Here is a 19,444-nt window from a genome sequence, read left to right on the forward strand (position 1 = left end):
ATCTCGGACACTAATAATTTATGGGACTACCATATGGATACTGTCTCGGACACTAATAAAGTAGGGGACTACATTATGGGTACTGTCTCGGACACTAATAAAGTAAGGGACTACCATATGGATACTGTCTTGGACACTAATAAAGTAGAGGAATACCTGATGGGAACTATCTCGGAAACTAATAATTTAGGGGACTACCATATGGATACTGTCTCGGACACTAAGAAAGTAGAGGATTACCATACGGATACTGTCTCGGACACTAATAATGTAGAGGACTACCTTATAGGTACCGTCTCGGACACTAATAAAGTAGGGGATCACCTTATGGGTACTGTCTCGGACACTTATAAAGTAGAGGACTACCTTATGGGTACTGTCTCGGTAGAGGACTACCTTATGGATACTGTCTCGGACACTTATAAAGTAGAGGACTCCCTGATGGGTTCTGTCTCGGACACTAATAAAGTAGAGGACTACCCTATGGGTTCTGTCTCGGACACTAATAAAGTAGAGGACTCCCTTATGGGAACTGTCTCGAACACTAATAAAGAAGAGGACTACCTTATGGGTACTGTCTCGGTAGAGGACTACCTTATGGATACTGTCTCGGACACTTATAAAGTAGAGGACTACCTTATGGGTACTGTCTCGGGCACTAATAAAGTAGGGGACTACCTTCTGGGTACTGTCTCGGACACTAATAAAGTAAGGGACTACCATATGGATACTGTCTTGGACACTAATAAAGAAGAGGAATACCTGATGGGAACTATCTCGGACACTAATAATTTATGGGACTACCTGTCGCGGACACTAATAAAGTACGGGACTACCATATGGATACTGTCTCGGACACTAATAATGTAGAGGACTACCTTATAGGTACCGTCTCGGACACTAATAAAGTAGGGGATCACCTTATGGGTACTGTCTCGGACACTTATAAAGTAGGGGACTACCTGATGGGTTCTGTCTCGGACACTAATAAAGTAGAGGACGACCTTATGGGAACTGTCTCGAACACTAATAAAGCAGAGGACTACCTTATGGGAACTGTCTCGAACACTAATAAAGAAGAGGACTACCTTATGGGAACTGTCTCGAACACTAATAAAGAAGAGGACTACCTTATGGGTACTGTCTCGGGCACTAATAAAGTAGGGGACTACCTTATGGGTACTGTCTCGGACACTTATAAAGTAGAGGACTACCTGATGGGTTCTGTCTCGGACACTAATAAAGTAGAGAACTACCTTATGGGTTCTGTCTCGGACACTAATAAAGTAGAGGACTACCTTATGGGAACTGTCTCGAACACTAATAAAGCAGAGGACTACCTTATGGGTACTGTCTCGGACACTTATAAAGTAGGGGACTACCTGATGGGTTCTGTCTCGGACACTAATAAATTAGAGGACTACCTTATGGGTACTGTCTCAGGCTCTAATAAAGTAGAGGACTACCTTATGGGTACTGTCTCGGGCACTAATAAAGTAGGGGACTACCTTATGGGTACTGTCTCGGACACTAATAAAGTAGAAGACTACCTTATGGGAACTGTCTCGGACACGAATAAAGTAGAGGACTACCTTATGGGAACTGTCTCGGACACTAATAAAGTAGAGGACTACCTTATGGGTACTGTGTCGGACACTAATAATTTAAAGGACTACCTTATGGGTACTGTCTCAGGCTCTAATAAAGTAGAGGACTACCTTATGGGTACTGTCTCGGGCACTAATACAAAGTAAAGGACTACCTTATGGGTACTGTCTCAGGCTCTAATAAAGTAGAGGACTACCTGATGGATACTGTCTCGGACACTAATAAAGTAGAAGTCGACCTTATGGGAACTGTCTCGGACACGAATAAAGTAGAGGACTACCTTATGGATACTGTCTCGGCCACTAATAAAGTAGAGGACTACCTTATGAGGACTGTCGCGGACACTAATAAAGTAGAGGACTTTATGGGAACTGTCTCGGACACTAATAAAGTAGAAGACTACGTTATGGGAACTGTCTCGGACACGAATAAAGTAGAGGACTACCTTATGGATACTGTCTCGGACACTAATAAAGTAGAGGACTACCTTATGGGTACTGTCGTGGACACTAATAAAGTAGAGAACTACCTTATGGGTTCTTTCTCAGACACTAATAAAGTAGAGGACTACCTTATGGGTACTGTCTCGGACACTAATAAAGTAGAGGACTACCTTATGAGTACTGTCGCGGACACTAATAAAGTAGAGGACTACCTTATGGGTACTGTCTCAGACACTAATAAAGTAGGGAACCACCTCATGGGTACTGTCTCAGACACTAATAAAGTAGAGGACTTCCTTATGAGTACTGTCGCAGACACTAATAAAGTAGAGGACTACCTTATGGGTACTGTCTCGGACACTAATAAACCAGAGGACTATCTTATGGGTACTGTCTCGGGCAGTAATAAAATAGAGGACTACCTTATGGGTACTGTCTCGGGCACTAATAAAGTAGGGGACTACCATATGGGTAATGTCTCGGACACTAATAAAGTAGAGGACTACCTTCTGGGTACTGTCTCGGACACTAATAAACCAGAGGACTATCTTATGGGTACTGTCTCGGGCAGTAATAAAATAGAGGACTACCTTATGTGTACTGTCTCGGGCACTAATAAAGTAGAGGACTACCTTATGGGGACGGGCTCGGACACTAATAAACCAGAGGACTATCTTATGGGTACTTAAAGTAGAGGACTACCTTATGGGAACTGTCTCGGACACTAATAAAGTAGAGGACTACCTTATGGGTACTGTCTCGGACACTAATAAAGTAGGGGACTACCATATGGGTATTGTCTCGGACTCTAATAAAGTAGAGGACTACCTTATGGGTACTGTCTCGAACACTAATAAAGTAGAGGACTACCTTCTGGGTACTGTCTCGGACACTAATAAAGTAGAGGACTACCTGATGCAACTGAGATAACACATCAAGGACCACGGAATTTCACATATGAAAATAAAGAACCGATCCAAAATGAGGGTAGGGTGTTTTCTACAATATCAAGAAACTGTCGAATAGTAGCTTTAGGTCTCTATACGAAAGAACGGGGTAAACTAAAGATGCTGATGTGGGGTTTTCTTTGCACCACAGGAGCAGGTGGATGGGAAGCGTGGGGTCCCTGGGGCGCATGCTCTGTCACATGCGGAACAGGAAGCATAAAGAGAAGCAGGAAGTGTGACAGTCCAGCTCAAATGGGTGGTGGCACTTATTGTGAGGGTGTTACTTCTGAGGTAACGCCCTGTGTTTTGACACCTTGTGCAGGTAAGTTTACAAATTGCATAGATCGTCAACTTTTTATAAGTATTTAACAAAAACACCAGGTATGTCCAAATGAATTTGAAATTTCTATTTTTTTTTTTAATTTGAATAAACTGTAAAATAACGAGTAATTTGTTATCAAATGATACAAACCATTTTACAGACTAAGGCAATGCATGAATCGCAATGAACATAATACATATTTTTCAGAAACGTTGGAGTGTAATTTTTATACATGCAATTAGTAAAACCTCGTGTTTTCTTTAATCAGGTGACCGCGTTTTTTTCTGGAAAAGTTTAAAACATTGTTCAACCATATACATGTCAAAATCATATGATATTTCTGTTAACAGCAAAACAGCACTGAGGTGTAAACAAAAACACACCTAATACTCAATATCGACGAGGCAAGGGTAGATATTCAACAATGAAAATAATGCCGAGCACGTTAAAAAATAGAAGCATATGAACAGAGGTTCCGGGACGGTAACGATATTGTTTTCACTGACGACAATTTCTAATAGGTCAAAGTGAACTCAAAGTGAGAACCGAACCAGTGACAGCCAAACAACTAGGTACACTACCGATCATTAGCTAATGCATTTATCCTCTTATCGTACACACATTCCGCAATAATGGAATGATTTCATCAGCTGCGTCAAACTGCATTGTACATTGAGCATTCTTGTTTATGTTTGAACAATTTTATTAAATATGTTTAAGACATAACAGATGAATGTATATGCTGATTGAGGTATGCTCTTTTTATACGTTGGTTAGCACACATACTAATGTGTATTTATATCCTATGCTTTATACTTTTTGTACTCGAATATTTGCATTTCAAAAATGAAGGTATTGTATCCTTGGGATATATATACTAGTGTACGGGTAACGTGTAATTTTGGTCTCAACTACATTTAAACGAACAAGTTATAGTAGCGATATTGATATTGAACTATTCCCGAAAAAATGCAGAATTCTGTCATCTGTGCAATGTTGACATGATCGTTTAAAAAAAAATTAAAAGAATCAAGAGAAACATCATAATTCAAACTCAAATTGAAAAAAATGTGGTAAAAAATGACCAATTGAAAGATTTACATGGAAACCCTTAAATAAGAAAAAAGAGAATAAGACCAGGGAATCCAGAAGGGTAAGCGTCCTCTGCTTTGTAAACGACAACCGCCGTTTAAATCTAAAACGAATTAATGCAATGCACGTCCTCACCACAACACTATAATCAAATTAATGAAAAAACATCGACCCTCATATCATAAAAGTACCATATTTCCTTGCGAGAGGCTGATGTGACCCATAACAAATGTTCATAGTCCGAACGGGTGTGCTACTCAACGTCATTCTCGCTCTTTAACTTTTTGCAATAAATACCTTATCCCCATGGGACTCAATGCCAGCCAGCAGTGGCACTCACCACCTATACAACATACCATGCATAGGCTTTGTTCAGAGACACCAGATAAGACATGTTCAGTCTTTCATCAGTTTCTCTAGTATTCAGTTTCCCCCGACTCCTGATGTTTTGGTGTTTCATCGGTTTCTGTTGTTTTAGTGTTTCCTTGGTTTCTGCTGTTGAAGTGTTTCCTCGATTCCAGCTGTCTTCTTTTTAATGACCTCCGGATTGTTGTTAGCTTTGTGCTGAAGTGCAGTTTATACGTTTTAATTACCGACTCATCACTTCGAAAGAGAGATATGCTGCAAAGAATAAAACAACGCTTTAAAGCTACATAAATTTTGTTCATGGTGCTTTTTTTATATAATAGTTTGATGTTAAAATCGAATACTATATCGTATATGTTACCGCATATTTCGTCGAAGATGAAGTCTATAATTCTGTTGAAACTATTTTATTTATTTACCAATGACAGATACAGGGAAAAAAGATGCCTTTATGTTAACTGTGGCAAGAATATGATTGCTTCTTATAACTATACGTCTGGTCGGACACTTATTTCCTATTGTCCAATTAATGTAGTGCTCTTTCGTGTCCCGTTGGGTCCAACTGTTAAAGACAACTTGGCAAGTTGAAGTATGTGAATTTCATTGCTTGATAGTAGAATTAAAGATCAATACTGGAGAACATTCACAGTGGTTTCAAAAAAAAAATTCAATTTAATTCATTGAACCACTTATGTATTTAGAACGAATTCTATAAATGTTGTTTATTTTATTTGATTTTCTGTTGTTTGATTAATCAGTGGATGGTATGTGGGGAAGCTGGGAACAATGGGGTGTGTGTTCCGCTACCTGTGAGTCGGGTCTACAGTTAAGGAATCGTACATGTGACAATCCTGCACCAAATCATGGCGGAATCGACTGTCAGGGTAGATGGAGGGACTCCACAATCTGTACTTTATCAACCTGTCCAGGTAAATGACGCTTCTAAGGATAATGAGCCATAAGTATATACATGTATTGGTAAAAGTAATTCTGAAAGGTTGATATATGAACAATATAGAATCTTGTACATCTCTTCAAGATCTCAAGCATTTTCATTGTAATTTATTTTGTATAAACGTGACGCTTACCTGCTAAATACATTATAAAACTCTTACTATCTATTTTTGATGAACCTATGGATATGCTAGCGCTTCAATAATCCCAGCAGAACCAGACACTACCTTGAAAAAAAGCTAATAACTTACTATTGACCAAGCGTACAACACAATTAACGAAATTACGAGTATGTAGAACAACAAATTTGCAAAGATTTGCTACTAATAACTTAAACTGTACTCCAAGAGCTGTGCTTGATAGAATGTATCACAAAGATAACATGTTACAATCAGAAAGTCACTGTGATTGATGGAGTGCATCAATAAATAACACAACACTACAAAAAATAGGGAAAAACATATTTCAGGTAAAGTATAGCTATATATATGCCATTTTGTGAGCAGCATGCATGGATAATACAAGGATGAACGATACATTGCATGTTTTGTGTACATTTCTTTAGTTCATGGAGGTTGGGAATCATGGAAGAGCTGGAGTGCATGCGCATTAGTCAACCGAAATGTGAGAAGAACAAGATGTCGCACGTGCACTAAGCCCACTCCCGCCCACGGGGGAGATTACTGCCCTCATCGCCCAAGGCAGTCGGAGAATTGTGACATTCCAAAATGTTAGTATAGTAAAGTTCTTATGATGATATAAACTAGTTACAGTTGTAATCTGTCGTGTTCAGCGTGTGCTATTTTACCAGCACAGTCGACGCAGTTCCACTGTGGTATGCGGTATATTTCTGGACATTTGCTGTGTATAAAATCTTTGGCTGATTTTTGTGTCATTTTTAAAACATTGTTCCAACAAATAGGACGAAATTTATTAATTATTATGTACTGCACAATATGACCTAATCAAGAGACTACTACCTAATGATAAAGATATGAATGTTCAAATATACAGGTCAATAAGGTTACCTATTGGCTTTGCAGTTTCAAAATTATATTGTCATATCTTGTGTTTGTTTTATGGTCATCAGCAGCTGTCCGGCGCCCGTGTCGATGCCCATTATCGCGAGTTGCTGAGATTAAGAACATAAGTGCAGAGGAACTGATAGTTTTGGTGAAGGAAATCAAAGATGAGCTGGCCGTGGACGTATCTAAGCTTTCAAGTATGTATAGCATGCGACACAATGTTCATCATAAATCAAATCTATCAAAATTGGTTAAACTATGTCAGTATTTGGCATGAAAGGGTCATGTTTACAATAACTAATATTTTCGGTGATCGAGCCTTTTTCTTATTGATGCCATGTACAGTATAAACATGCCTGGACTTCTGGATCTTTTGAATAACCGTCGAGCTCTTTGTTGTGTGAATGTATGACGTCACTCCCTTTTATCTCATTTGAAGATATTGCTTTTCACATATTGTCTGAACTCATATTTCGCAACTGTTTGTTTATAAACGCATTCTTAAATACGAGTTCTATTGTTGTGCTCTCATTATAGACCTTTTTTTCAAGTTTCCATCTTTTTGATGTACAATGTATATGCAATACCATACGTATGTGTTCATTGGACGTTTTAGATTGAACAATTGCATCGAGCGTATGGATATATTCCGCGAGGGCTTTAGGCTGAGTGAAATATATCCGTTCTCGAAATAACCTATTAACATCTAAAAAGTCGTTAAGACCTTATGTGCTGAATTGCTCTTATAACATACCACAATTTTTATGTATAAACATTACCTGCAAAACATTACGCACATCATTTCACGTTTGCTTCCCGAAAACTGCTTTTCATTCATGTTTCAAAAAATGCTCCTTGTTTCTAGGGTATTATAATAGCTGGTGTAATCATTGTGCTAAATACGGAACTGGTATTGCATGAAATGAAATCAAACTATATCGTTTTACCTCAATTCATCAATTATATTTTAAATAGTTGCATAATTTAAGCACATGGCACACAATGTATTTCCTAAAAGTAATTTAGACTTTGTCCCCTGAGTGTATCAGGTTTAGCGCTGGATTACTGTGATACTTCAAGTATGGAAACACGTGTAGTTACAGCATTTTGCGGTAAAAAGCTTAAAGAAAATAAGTGGTCTTGCCAGCAATGCATCTTTGCTACCTAGAAAAGGTTTCTAAATATGTCATAGACATGTAATGGCTTTATTGATTTTTGAACAGAGACTATCGGAAAGAAAGTATCGGCCAGAGATTCCAGAGTGTCAACAAAAACCATTGGAGTTGTAGGATCTGTCCTACTGATCATTCCGTTCGTACTTGTCATTGGTCTGGATTGTGTTAACCTTTATCGCTACTTCAGGAATGAACAGGACAAAGTAATATCACTACAGTAACATGTGAGAGATGGAGATCGAAGAATAAAATCATACCAAGACATTTCTCAGTATTGAAACAAACATATATTAAGCAAGTTCCAAGATGGACGCTGGGGTAGGAGGAGTTTTATTTGCTCTCCTGCTACTTGTTCCGTTTTATCAACTTTACTTCACTCAAGCAGTATACTATATCTTGTGGAAACACTTGGCTTGTGTTATTTTTTTCTTTTTTTTTCTTTTTAAAGAGAGATTTTAGCAAGAATATTTTTACTTGGAGTTATATACACTAGTAGGAACTCGCAGAAAACAAGGAGAGTGTGCATTTTTTTTAACTATTTTTACACATATGTCTTATTCTCTCAAACGACGTTGAGCTAAACCCTGGACCCATTCACCAGGGCACTAATCCCCTACCTGGCAGTGTCTCACCTGGAGAATACTTACCTGTTAGTACAGGAACGAACTGTTTCCAATGTACTCTACCTGTATGTCAATTGGATTATGCGACCTGTGTGAGTTGTCCAGCAGTGTTTCATTCTACCTATGTGACTACTTATCAAACACACGTAAACTTGAAATGGATTTGTTATAGCTGTGTGGACCATTTTCTACGTTGTATGACTTTGACCAGGTATCATACACTTTTATCCAAGATCGTTCAAAGGGCTTGACATTTGGGCATCTTAATGTAAGGAGTCTCCCTAGCAAAGTTGACCACATACGAATATTACTGAGAAACCATACCTTTGCGATATTTGCGGTGTCGGAAAGTCATCTTGACAGTACTATAGATGATTCTGACATATTGATATTTCGGAAGGATCGCAATAGGCATGGTGGTGGCGTTGCCATATACGTTCATGACAACATTTCTGCACGTGAGGATAGTGTTGACCCTACTGGGACATTAAAACTACTTTCTATAAAAATACGACAGACAAACTCAATACCAATTTCATGTGTTAATGTCTACAGACCGCCAAACGATCGAGTTGACTTGTATGATACACTTGATACGGCTATTGCCAGACTATCAACTGAAAAACAAAACTTTGTTGTTTTGGGTGAAGTTAACATTGATGAGCTTAAGACTTCCAGACTGAAAATCTTGATGTTACTCTACAACTTACATCAGCAATTTTGACGATAGTCTTTTTGACATTGAGAGCTTTGATACGGAGATGCATTATAGCATTCCAATAATTACAGCAGATTTTACGCATTCAAATTAAACACATACCTGGATGGTATATCAGTCGGACTTTTGAAATGTGCAGGAGAAGCTTTTGTATTCCCTCTTATCTATTTATACAATATGTCAATATCCAACGCTGTCTTTCCCTCAGAGTGGAAAAGAGCAAATGTCACTCCGATTTTTAATGCGTGTTACCCCACATCTGTAAACAATTATAGACCAGTCTATGTACTGGTAGGTCTAAGTAAAATATAGAAAGACATGTACATAATACTTTTTTACGATTATTTAACTTCAAATAAATTTTAAAGCGACATTTAATTTGGGTTTTGACCAAACCATTCAAAAGATACCTCTCTGATAAGTGTAGTAGACCAATGGCTGAACAATAGTGTCTGACTGGTCTTGCTGGTGTTGTTTTTATTGACCTTCGCGATGCTTTCGATACACTTAATCATACTGTTCTGTTGTAAAACTTCAATGCATATGGTGAATCTGCTTCAGCCTTAATTTTTTGCAAATGGTACCTCACTGGGAGAACACAAGCAGTAAGTTTCTCCGGTGTATTGTCGGATTATTTGCTCCCATTTAGTGTTCCCAGGGCGCTATTTTAGGGCCAGTGCTGTTAATTTGGAGTATTTGAAACATTCTGTAGCTATGATGTTTACAGACAGTACGTCACAGAGTGAGAAGGAAAAACAGTGAGTCTGGAAGCAAAAATGTCAGAAGATATCTTAATCACAGTTAAATGGATGAAGGATAATAAATTGAGCCTTAGTCTAACTTAAACCTAATGTATGATGATAGGGTCCTCTCAAAAGCTCGCAAGATGTCGGCAGCTGATTTTGAAAGTAGGGGATCTCACGGTTGAAACTGTAAACTGTGCAAAACTACTAGATGTAGGTGTTTATCGATAGTTCTCTCTCTTGGAAAGAGCATATTGAGTATGTTACAAAGAACATTTCAAACAGAATTGGTGTGTTAAGGAGACTAAGGTCATTTATGTCGAACGATGTTATTACAAAAGTGTACAGTATGGTTTTCTTCATTGTATGTACTGTTCTACTGTCATGAGTGAACCTAGCAACAAGTTATATCTGAATATAGAAAAGAGCAGCTTAGATATCGTTAAATGTAAGGGACATTCTTACTTCATCCAGGTCACTTTTTGAAAAAATTAAAATGGATGCCAATAGCAGATTTTTAAGTTTAAAAAACAATGGTCCTTTCTTATAAAATTCTACATTTTGAATCCCCGGGTACTTTCAGTGAATATGTTTTCCTATGTACAAACTGTTAATGGAAGAACAACTCGAGCTTCTGTATCAAACAAACTGTATGTTTCAATTATCTCAAAAGGTCATTTGTATCTTGTGGAATGAAGCTAGTAATGCAGTTAGAGACTGGGGTAGTGCTGGGCTTATAAAAAGCAGATACTTGCACCATTACTTTACAAAATCTTAGCTATATACCGGCGTATTTTATTTATATACTACAAGTAGTCTTAAGTTTCAATTTCAAAACATTTTTTTGTGATACTTAATCTATCGTATTGTTATGCCGGTTGGCCTATTATCCAAGTAAATTGTGTGTTCATGTTTTGTACATATAGTTAGAAAGTGACAGTATTATTGTTCCATTATTGTACACGAATTCACATTGAATACTTTGAGATTGTTATGTTTTATGAGATTGTGTCATTCTATACGTATTCTATTTTAAATCTTAATGTGAGATGTTGTTGAAGTGTGTAATTATCAAGATTCGTATGCTGAAAGCTTACATAGTCCGATATGAACACCGAATCTGCACTCTTATTGATACAGCAATTTCGTCTGTAAATTATCTCATATTGTTGTATTTCATCAAATTGTAACATGATACAAGTATTCCATCCAAATAAGGCCGTAATATTGTGTTGTGAGTCTGTAAATTATACGATATAAGTGTTTAAATGCGAGGTGAAGACTGCATATTGAACCAATGTGTATGAGCAGACGACAAGTCCACCGCCAGGTGTAATCTGTATTTTTACGGGAAACACACGTTTATACTCAAAACGATTGTTCAGCGTGGTAATATAACATCATACCGGTCATGTGTATTCCATGTAATCATACTGTCTGAACTTGTATAGTCCATTAGAGTAGAAAGTTTGTCTCAGACAAAGCGGTTCGTCTTCTAAGGCAGCCATATTTGTTTATCTTTTCGGTAACACTCAGGAGTCATCAACATAGTATTTACTCGGATCTCTCGGACTTTATTCACTTAGTATCTTTAACGCGGGAGATCTCTCGTGTAAGTAAATTCAAGCAATATGATTGGCTAGCACTTTCTATAAATTGAGAGCCGGGAGATTCGAAGGCTCAGTGTCATTTTGACCTCAGAGGCGAAAGCAGGCAAAGCGGAGAAACCAGGCTAAGCAAGCAGCTGACTTTGATACCTTTTAAGTAGCAGAGATGGAGAAGGAGCAGAGGGCCGGTGTTAAGGTATTAAGAGAGAAATACTAGGAGATCACTAGGAAAATTAGAATATGTAACAGTAATATTAGGAGATAGGTGAGGAGAAAAGTACTAGGAGGTCATTATGAGATTACTAGGAGTAAAGGCGCCATGTACTAGGAGAAATGTACTAGGTGCAATTTAGGAGAAATATACTAGGCACAATTTAGGAGAAATGTACTAGGAACAATATAGGAGATATGTATCAGAAACAAAAATACTATGTGCAGCTAAATAGTTTAGCAACAGCATCTTTAACAACAGATATCTGAAGCATACATTAAAGAGATACAACTACTTTGTTCATATTTAACAACCTGCTGATTAATTTATAATCACATTGTCTATTAATCAAAGGGAGACAACTCATCTCAACATTGTACAGGATACTCTCAGGCTGCTGTTGGGTGTGCTTTTATATTGTTTACTTGTCACTTAAATGTCTACAAATAAATTTCCACTTTAACTTGATTTCTTTGTTGAGTCATTTTTGAAGAATTTGCCACAAGCCAACAACCAAACGGATATGTTTTTAAATTATACAATGCATCGTCAGGAAAGATACTCGGCCGGACGGCAGACTGCTTAGAGTCTTGAGTACCTGACGATCGGGCATTGCAGTATGAATAGGGTATCTGTGATAATCTCCCTTATATAGATATTATAATGCATAAATATAGTTTCCTACATCTTGTTTCTAGTAAAAGGCAAATGTCATTGGATGATTTCTATTATAAATGACTTTTTACACCCCCGACTTCATTGTCTTATTTTAATGACACTATTATTGTATATCTTGTCATTTGTTACCCTTTGCTAAATTAGTGTTGTATGAATATTTGACTATGATAGTGCTTAACCATATCATTCAGTAACATTTGTTTGATATGCAAGTGTTCTCTATTAAATTATATTTTAGGAGTTCCAAATTTTAAGTTACATTGACTGTAATGATATCATATACTGCATAGTTATACTGTTATCTTAAATTGTTTTCATACTTGTATATATAGTTTGCTTCAGTGCCATATTGTAAGCTAGACATTGTCTAAATATGTAACCCTGGTTAAATAAAAGATATTATCGTTATTGTTATTAATATATCTTGTATCCTTGGCGAAACAAAGAGATGTCATGCGCCTTTTTCTGAAAACAAAGGCATCCTTTATTAACAAGCATGTACCTATATATTTATTTTTATTTAATACTCATGTAGCATTTGTCTTTAACCATACAAACATATTGCGCGTGTCTTATATTTAGCAAACAAAAACACACACAAACAGATACTGTATGATGTTCCCTTTATCAAACGCATTTGCTCATATTTACATTCTTGATATTAGTTATGTACATGCATCAACCAACTGAAAACAACTGTCATTAGACCATGAATACACTACGATTACAGCGATTCTAGTGCAACCACTCATCTGCACACACAATGAAAACTTCATATTACTACGCATAGTACCGTTTATGAGAAGAGTCATCTCCTCTTCTCCGGGATAACGTAATTGGATAATAAACATTACAAAAATCATAAAGGAGGCACTATTGTACCATTACTATTATTATTTTCAATTTTAGATTATTTTTTTATTGATAACATTGTCATATCTAATACTGACTTCCGACTCGCAATCGGTTCCTCGTGGTCACAAACTTTCTAACACCGAAACGTCCGGCTGCGTAATCCCCTTGACGTCAACTTGCACATGAAACCCAGAGAACTTTGTAATGACTCAGGGTACTTAATCCATCAACTTATCATCATATACATATTCCACGGCTGTACGTTTAACTTCAAATGAGCTGTATGCCTACTGACGAAGTTTGTCCTGTAGGGGAACTATGATGACCGATGATGTAAAATAGTGCGGACACAAACTTTGTAAAATATGCACTGTTCGGTGTTTAAAAACATTAATTAATTTCAACTTTCAAAAATGAAAGGAATATCAAGTGTTGGTTATCATTAGATTTTCAAGTGTTGGTTAATATTAGATTCTAGATATATATTTTCGTTTCAACAAAATCAGCTGATGGGCGGAAGTCGCGCATTTGAAGTTTGTGTGCAGGCTGGAGTTCTGGCTGTTCCTTTTCATGGTTTTCTGTCCGATACTAATATTAAAATATTCAATTTACAAAAAGCGTTGTAACTTTTTTATTGTAGTTTATCGTAACGTAAATATTTGAATTGGATGGATTTTTGTCATGTACATTACTAACGCGCTCCACAGGATATGTAGATCAGCTACTGCTAATGTACATGTCAAACAATCCTTTCAATCCCTATGCGACTTCAATTGAACAAACAAGTAGTACAATTTGAATGTGTCTTTAATCAACAGATAACTTTTATCTCTTACTAAATAAACAACTGTTTCGCTGTTAATAGAATCAATAACGTGCTCCTTTGTGAAATGTAAATATGTATCCATGTCTGCTCAAAATATTTGCATTATTGCATGAGGTATTTTCTAATTCTCCCTTACACGATCCCGATCACAGTGTATATATACTAGTTTGCAAATCGGGTATTCCGTCTTTGCATATTGCAGAGTTATCTTCTCTTGGGAGCAGGTATTGATTGTTACGTCATTGATTTGTGTGTGAAAATTACGTCGTTTTCTCAAAAATTGATGACGTTACTCTCACAAACCAATGATGTAACAATCAATACCTGCTCCCAAGAGCAGATAACTCTGCAATACGCAAAGACGGAATATGACATCATGGTGACCTGTTTCTATGTTCCATTGCATAATGATATGTACTGTTTCTTGTGTAAACATCTATTTCGAACCGGCGATATATGTTTTATGTAAATCTATCAGATGTGTATACATGTTTTTTTCTGTTGTAAGAAACAACCAATTAAGGTTTAATTTAAACCGAGCTGTAAACATCATATACATGTACTAGAAGGGTCCATGTGTAAATGAAACTTATATCTAGGTTCCATATCATGTCTAACTACATATATCTTTTGGGTATATGATACCTTGTTCCTTTATATTTCTGACTGGCATATTCCGTCTTTGCGTAATGCAGAGTTATCTTCTCTAGTGATCAATACCTGTTCACAAGAGAAGATAACTCTGCAATACGCAAAGACGGAATAGATTCATGTGTATATAGCGTATTTTGATCAAATTCTGTGTTCAAATGAAATATTTTTTCAAACTTTGTTCCTGTGTAAAACAGGTAGATATGTATCTAAGTACGTTTATAAATTGTATGTAAAACGTCTGTTTGTGCATTATGTTATCCTTGGGTAAATCTGACGTAGTTTTTTTGGTCAAGCTGTATTTCTTTTATTTTGTAGATTGAATATATGATTAAGTATGCCTTTCATAAGGCAGATGTATATCTTGGTCCAACAGTATATTTTTTTTAAGTTTTTATAGTGTTTGCTAGTGTATCATGTCACTGAAAAAAACTATATTTCGGTACAAATTTATCAAGATACATGCATGTGATATCATGGAATTCATAACAAAGTTCCAAGCATGTAAATGAAAACCCTTTCGGCTTGATTAAAATAGTTAATGATAACGTACTCTGATGAGGATTTTTTACTACATTTATGTGATTTTTGAGACTAATTGGACTTATTATTTATATTGTGTAATGACTTCAAATATCTCTAAACATTTTCTTCATGTTGGTGAGTATGGATTATGAGAAGTTCTTTTTTACACAACCAATACAATTTTCTATGTGACGTTTCGATGTAAGTACGATATGCACACTGTCACCTTCATCAGACAAATGACCAATGAAGCGTATGCACACAAAGGTGTAAAATGTGTACGAGTTGTCCATAAAATCGATGTCAATTTCGGCTATGCTGGAAACGTATGTACAATAGTTGTTAGATATGTACCGAAATGACTCAATATGACGTCATATACCTGGTAATTCAGTTATGTGATTCGGCTCCTAACTTAAAAAAGTACTTTTGAATGTAACTTCAATGTATCTCGATACAAATGTTTGAATTATTGTATTGACCAATACCAATATCAGGTATCGTGCAGTAATGGACAATTCAACTCATTTTGAATAAATACACATTTTCTGTTTCAATTATATATATGGAAACAATTCAGGTAAAAGCAATTTTTAAGGGAAAACAAAGTATAAATTAATTGGTAGGCCTCCCTGTAGAGAGTAGAGCAGTGCCAAAAATATGTAATAGATGATAACAGCTATAGGAATACACACTCAGTGCCTCCGTAATAAGGGAGTTAAGGGACCTGATTTGATAGGGAACATCAACGGGAACGTATTGTTCGTATTGATGAAAGGTATCATGGTTGAATATATATATCAGGCCTAACCACATTACATTACATTGTATAAGAAAGTTGTCTTTGAAAGAGCAGCCTTAGGTCAGGGATACTTAGTCTTGAGTAAAGAAGTATTAGCCCCTCTCATAAGACAGAATAGTTAAACTATCGGCGTAAATTTATAATCAATCTAATTAAGTATGCATTTTAGTAATAGCTTAAATTCAGACATCCGGGTGATCAAACTTCTGATTTGGTTTTTTTAAAGTAATTTAATATTCAAAAGAAAGGTACCATCAATGCAATAGTTGTCGTACCTGCGATGGCGCCCGAAGTAGAAAAGTTACTTTTAATTAAAAGTATAATTATAAAGTAGGGGTAAAATTGTTTTGGTCTTGTCTGGCTTAGAATCTGACAGGGCAAAATAAAATCTAAAGGGTAAAAATGAAGAGAGGCAAACACGGGGACGGGGATGTATCATAGATATGTTGACTGATCTTTGAAAGACCCCTCGTTAAACTCAGGCCTCATGATCGATTGATAACCAAACACTAATGTAAATGTGTCTTCTTATGACCAGCTGTCATTTTTGCCCTGATTTGAAATATAATATGGCTATTTTGACGACCTGTGATTTGCTGGAACATTTTCCACTCTTTCACAATTTACATCGGGTCCATTTTGCAAATATTTCGCTCAAGGCCCAGATCAAGTGTTTGCATTTTTTCTGACCAATACGAAGCCATTTTCCACTTCCACTTAACCTATGGTAAACAAAGTCGATATGAATAATGTTTGTTATGATTCTCACCAGGTATTATCCATTCAACTTCCTATTTAGCTTGGATAACAAAAGAGACAGGCGAACGACACTGCCCGATGGACCCGATCTGAAATAATGTCGTAATTGTTTTCACTTGTACAGAAAAACTGAGTATACTACATTTTATGTGTGCTAAGTTCTGTAGTATCTGTAGAATCAGCTGTAGTATCTGTAGTATCATCTGTAGTATCTGTAGTATCATCTGTAGTATCTGTAGAATCAGCTGTAGAATCAGCTGAAGTATCTGTAGAATCAGCTGTAGTATCTGTAGTATCATCTGTAGAATCAGCTGTAGTATCTGTAGTATCATCTGTAAAATCAGCTGTAGTATCTGTAGTATCATCTGTAGAATCAGTTGTAGTATCTGTAGTATCATCTGTAGAATCAGCTGTAGTATCTGTAGTATCATCTGTAGAATCAGCTGTAGTATCTGTAGTATCAGCTATAGTATCTGTAGTATCATCTGTAGCATCTGTAGTATCTGTAGTATCATCTGCGTTTTTCACTTACTGTGTTCTGTATACAGCTTCTTAGAAGTCTGATTTGAGAGATAGAAATGGTGACATTTATATTTTAGTTTGAAAGCAATATTGAAATATAATGGCACTGCAACGGCTATATGCAAAGAGAAATGCTTAAGATCTTAAGAAGAGCTTTATTTGAGCATTATTTAATTGATTCTTGGTTAACAGCTTTTTCTCATTTTCTAACTCATTCAACATAATACATCTGTAAATTGTGCATTAACATTTTTGATTGGCTTAAGATCTTACATCTTTTGTTTACCGTGTTAATACTCAAATGGTTCAAAGTGGGAACTATTAAAAGTTGAGAGTTCTGACAATCTGTCATATATCTCCGATTAAGAAGAGAACCGATTGATTCGACATTTTGTTTACCTAAAGTTGTCAGCAAAGAATTATAAATAATGCAAAGAGGTGTCCATTAGTTTCCTTTACTAAATACAAAAAAATAAAAACAAATTCTAAAATGGTTAGGTTAAATTTTTCAATTATGAAACTATTTGCGATTTAGTTAGGAGGACGGGCTGCGCATGTGTACATTATTTATCAAATTAATGCTTTTGAAGACCAGATCGTCTATTAATTTGTGTTATAACTAACATACTCATGTTTAGTAAGCACTCAATTAGCCTAGCCGATGCAGGTCCCTCGACTTTCCTCTAATCAACACCTGCGACACTGTTGAGTGCCCCAATTGTCAGCTCTGTGCCACCTTTGTCTTTATACCATCTACATTTAGTCCCCCTACGCACACACTGTGTTTCTCTGATTTTCACTCTCATTGGCAGCAGTGTCATTTTAACGTCTTTATGACATACATCATCTCTGGCTTTCATAAATTGTTACTATTTATAGACGCACATATTACTGGAAATTGATTAATATATCAAGATTATGAGGGATATTTGTTTAATTCGCCAACATAGTGATCTAGCATAAAAGAAACTTTAATACAATACTGATTATCATGTTTCAATTTTAATTATTTTTGCAGGTTGATCGATACATGTAACCTTGTTTTAACAGAATCCTGAAAAACAATACTATTCAATTATAGCCTTTGACTGAGGTCGATACCTGGATTTATCAACCCGAGAAAAGATATATTGACAGAGGACGCAGTCGGGTCGATAAATCCAGATATCGACCGAAGTCAACGGCTACAATTGTTTTATTATTTTCAAAACAGTAATGATAGCAATCTGAGAAAAAAAACACAGCAAAAAGCTACGGATGCGGGACAATGCGTTCGTTTGGAGACACGTCATAATTCTATTTTTAGAAACACCCAGTCCTTTAACAGAAATCACGCGCTCCATGTCAATATCGATTTTTTATCGTTGGACATATGATTCACTTCTGGCCAATCACTTGTCGGGAATAATATGTAAAAATAATAAATACTGATTAATATAGAAGAGCCGGTGAAGTATTTCTTTTCGATGATTTCTGCGATATGTACAGTGTCATCTGAACGAGACCAATTTAGCTGATCATGATGAAGAGTACATGGCAAACTAGTCATGTATGGAAGGGGATCACCGCCATAATTATTTTTTATAGAATTAGTTACTTCTGGTTTGGAATCTAATTCTATGTACATTTGTATTATTTCCCTAGTTGATAAGTTATAGAATTAGTTACTTCTGGTTTGGAATCTAATTCTATGTTCATTTGTATTATTTCTATGTTCATTTGTATTGTTTCACTCGTTTACAAATCTATTGCGTGTTCATTCCATGCTATGCTAGTTTTACCGATCGCGATTTCGACATCGTTTATGACTGGAGCGCCGCTTGTCGTCTTAATGAGGAACTAAAATTCTAGAATGAATTCTAGAATTCATTCTAGAATTTTAGTTCTCATTAAGACAACAGCCGGCGCTTAAATCGCCAACGAAATTCGCGGAAAATAATGCTCGCTCCCTTAAACCGGAAACATACCCGATTGTGGCAGTAGATTTTGGAA

General features: G+C 36.3%; 4 protein-coding genes across 4 annotated transcripts; 3 read left to right on the forward strand and 1 right to left on the reverse strand.

Annotated features, from left to right (window-relative positions):
• Positions 1-75: 75 nt before the first annotated feature.
• On the forward strand, positions 76-870 carry LOC110450663 (ribosomally synthesized cyclic peptide ustiloxin B precursosr-like). Its single transcript, XM_021498288.1, has one exon. It carries the CDS (start codon positions 76-78, stop codon positions 868-870), a length of 795 nt encoding a protein of 264 aa, XP_021353963.1.
• A 53-nt stretch (positions 871-923) lies between these two features.
• LOC110450664 (ribosomally synthesized cyclic peptide ustiloxin B precursosr-like) lies at positions 924-1,754 on the forward strand. The gene has a single exon (XM_021498289.1). It carries the CDS (start codon positions 924-926, stop codon positions 1,752-1,754), a length of 831 nt encoding a protein of 276 aa, XP_021353964.1.
• A 1,002-nt stretch (positions 1,755-2,756) lies between these two features.
• Positions 2,757-8,153, forward strand: LOC110450665 (coadhesin-like). The gene is made up of 6 exons (XM_021498290.1): positions 2,757-2,886; positions 3,150-3,320; positions 5,537-5,707; positions 6,298-6,462; positions 6,823-6,954; positions 7,981-8,153. The coding sequence occupies exons 1-6, from the start codon at positions 2,757-2,759 to the stop codon at positions 8,151-8,153; spliced, it is 942 nt and encodes a 313-aa protein (XP_021353965.1).
• Positions 8,154-17,068: 8,915 nt separating this feature from the next.
• Positions 17,069-18,273, reverse strand: LOC110450666 (papilin-like). The gene is made up of 2 exons (XM_021498291.1): positions 18,147-18,273; positions 17,069-17,433 (listed from the first exon to the last, which is right to left on the reverse strand). Exons 1-2 carry the CDS (start codon positions 18,271-18,273, stop codon positions 17,069-17,071), a joined length of 492 nt encoding a protein of 163 aa, XP_021353966.1.
• Positions 18,274-19,444: the final 1,171 nt, after the last annotated feature.

Source organism: Mizuhopecten yessoensis, unplaced genomic scaffold, assembly GCF_002113885.1.
Source record: "Mizuhopecten yessoensis strain PY_sf001 unplaced genomic scaffold, ASM211388v2 scaffold5409, whole genome shotgun sequence".
Lineage (NCBI taxonomy): Eukaryota > Metazoa > Mollusca > Bivalvia > Pectinida > Pectinidae > Mizuhopecten > Mizuhopecten yessoensis.

Coding starts and splice junctions, on each gene's coding strand:
- LOC110450663 (XM_021498288.1), top strand. CDS start 76: ATGGGTACTGTCTCGGACACTAATAAAGTAAGGGACTACCATATGGAT.
- LOC110450664 (XM_021498289.1), top strand. CDS start 924: ATGGGTACTGTCTCGGACACTTATAAAGTAGGGGACTACCTGATGGGT.
- LOC110450665 (XM_021498290.1), top strand. CDS start 2,757: ATGGGAACTGTCTCGGACACTAATAAAGTAGAGGACTACCTTATGGGT. Junction 2,887..3,149: donor AGTAGAGGACTACCTTATGG/GTACTGTCTCGA, acceptor TTTGCACCACAG/GAGCAGGTGGATGGGAAGCG. Junction 6,463..6,822: donor GAATTGTGACATTCCAAAAT/GTTAGTATAGTA, acceptor TATGGTCATCAG/CAGCTGTCCGGCGCCCGTGT.
- LOC110450666 (XM_021498291.1), bottom strand. CDS start 18,273: ATGACACTGCTGCCAATGAGAGTGAAAATCAGAGAAACACAGTGTGTG. Junction 17,434..18,146: donor GGCACTCAACAGTGTCGCAG/GTGTTGATTAGA, acceptor ATGATACTACAG/ATACTACAGATGCTACAGAT.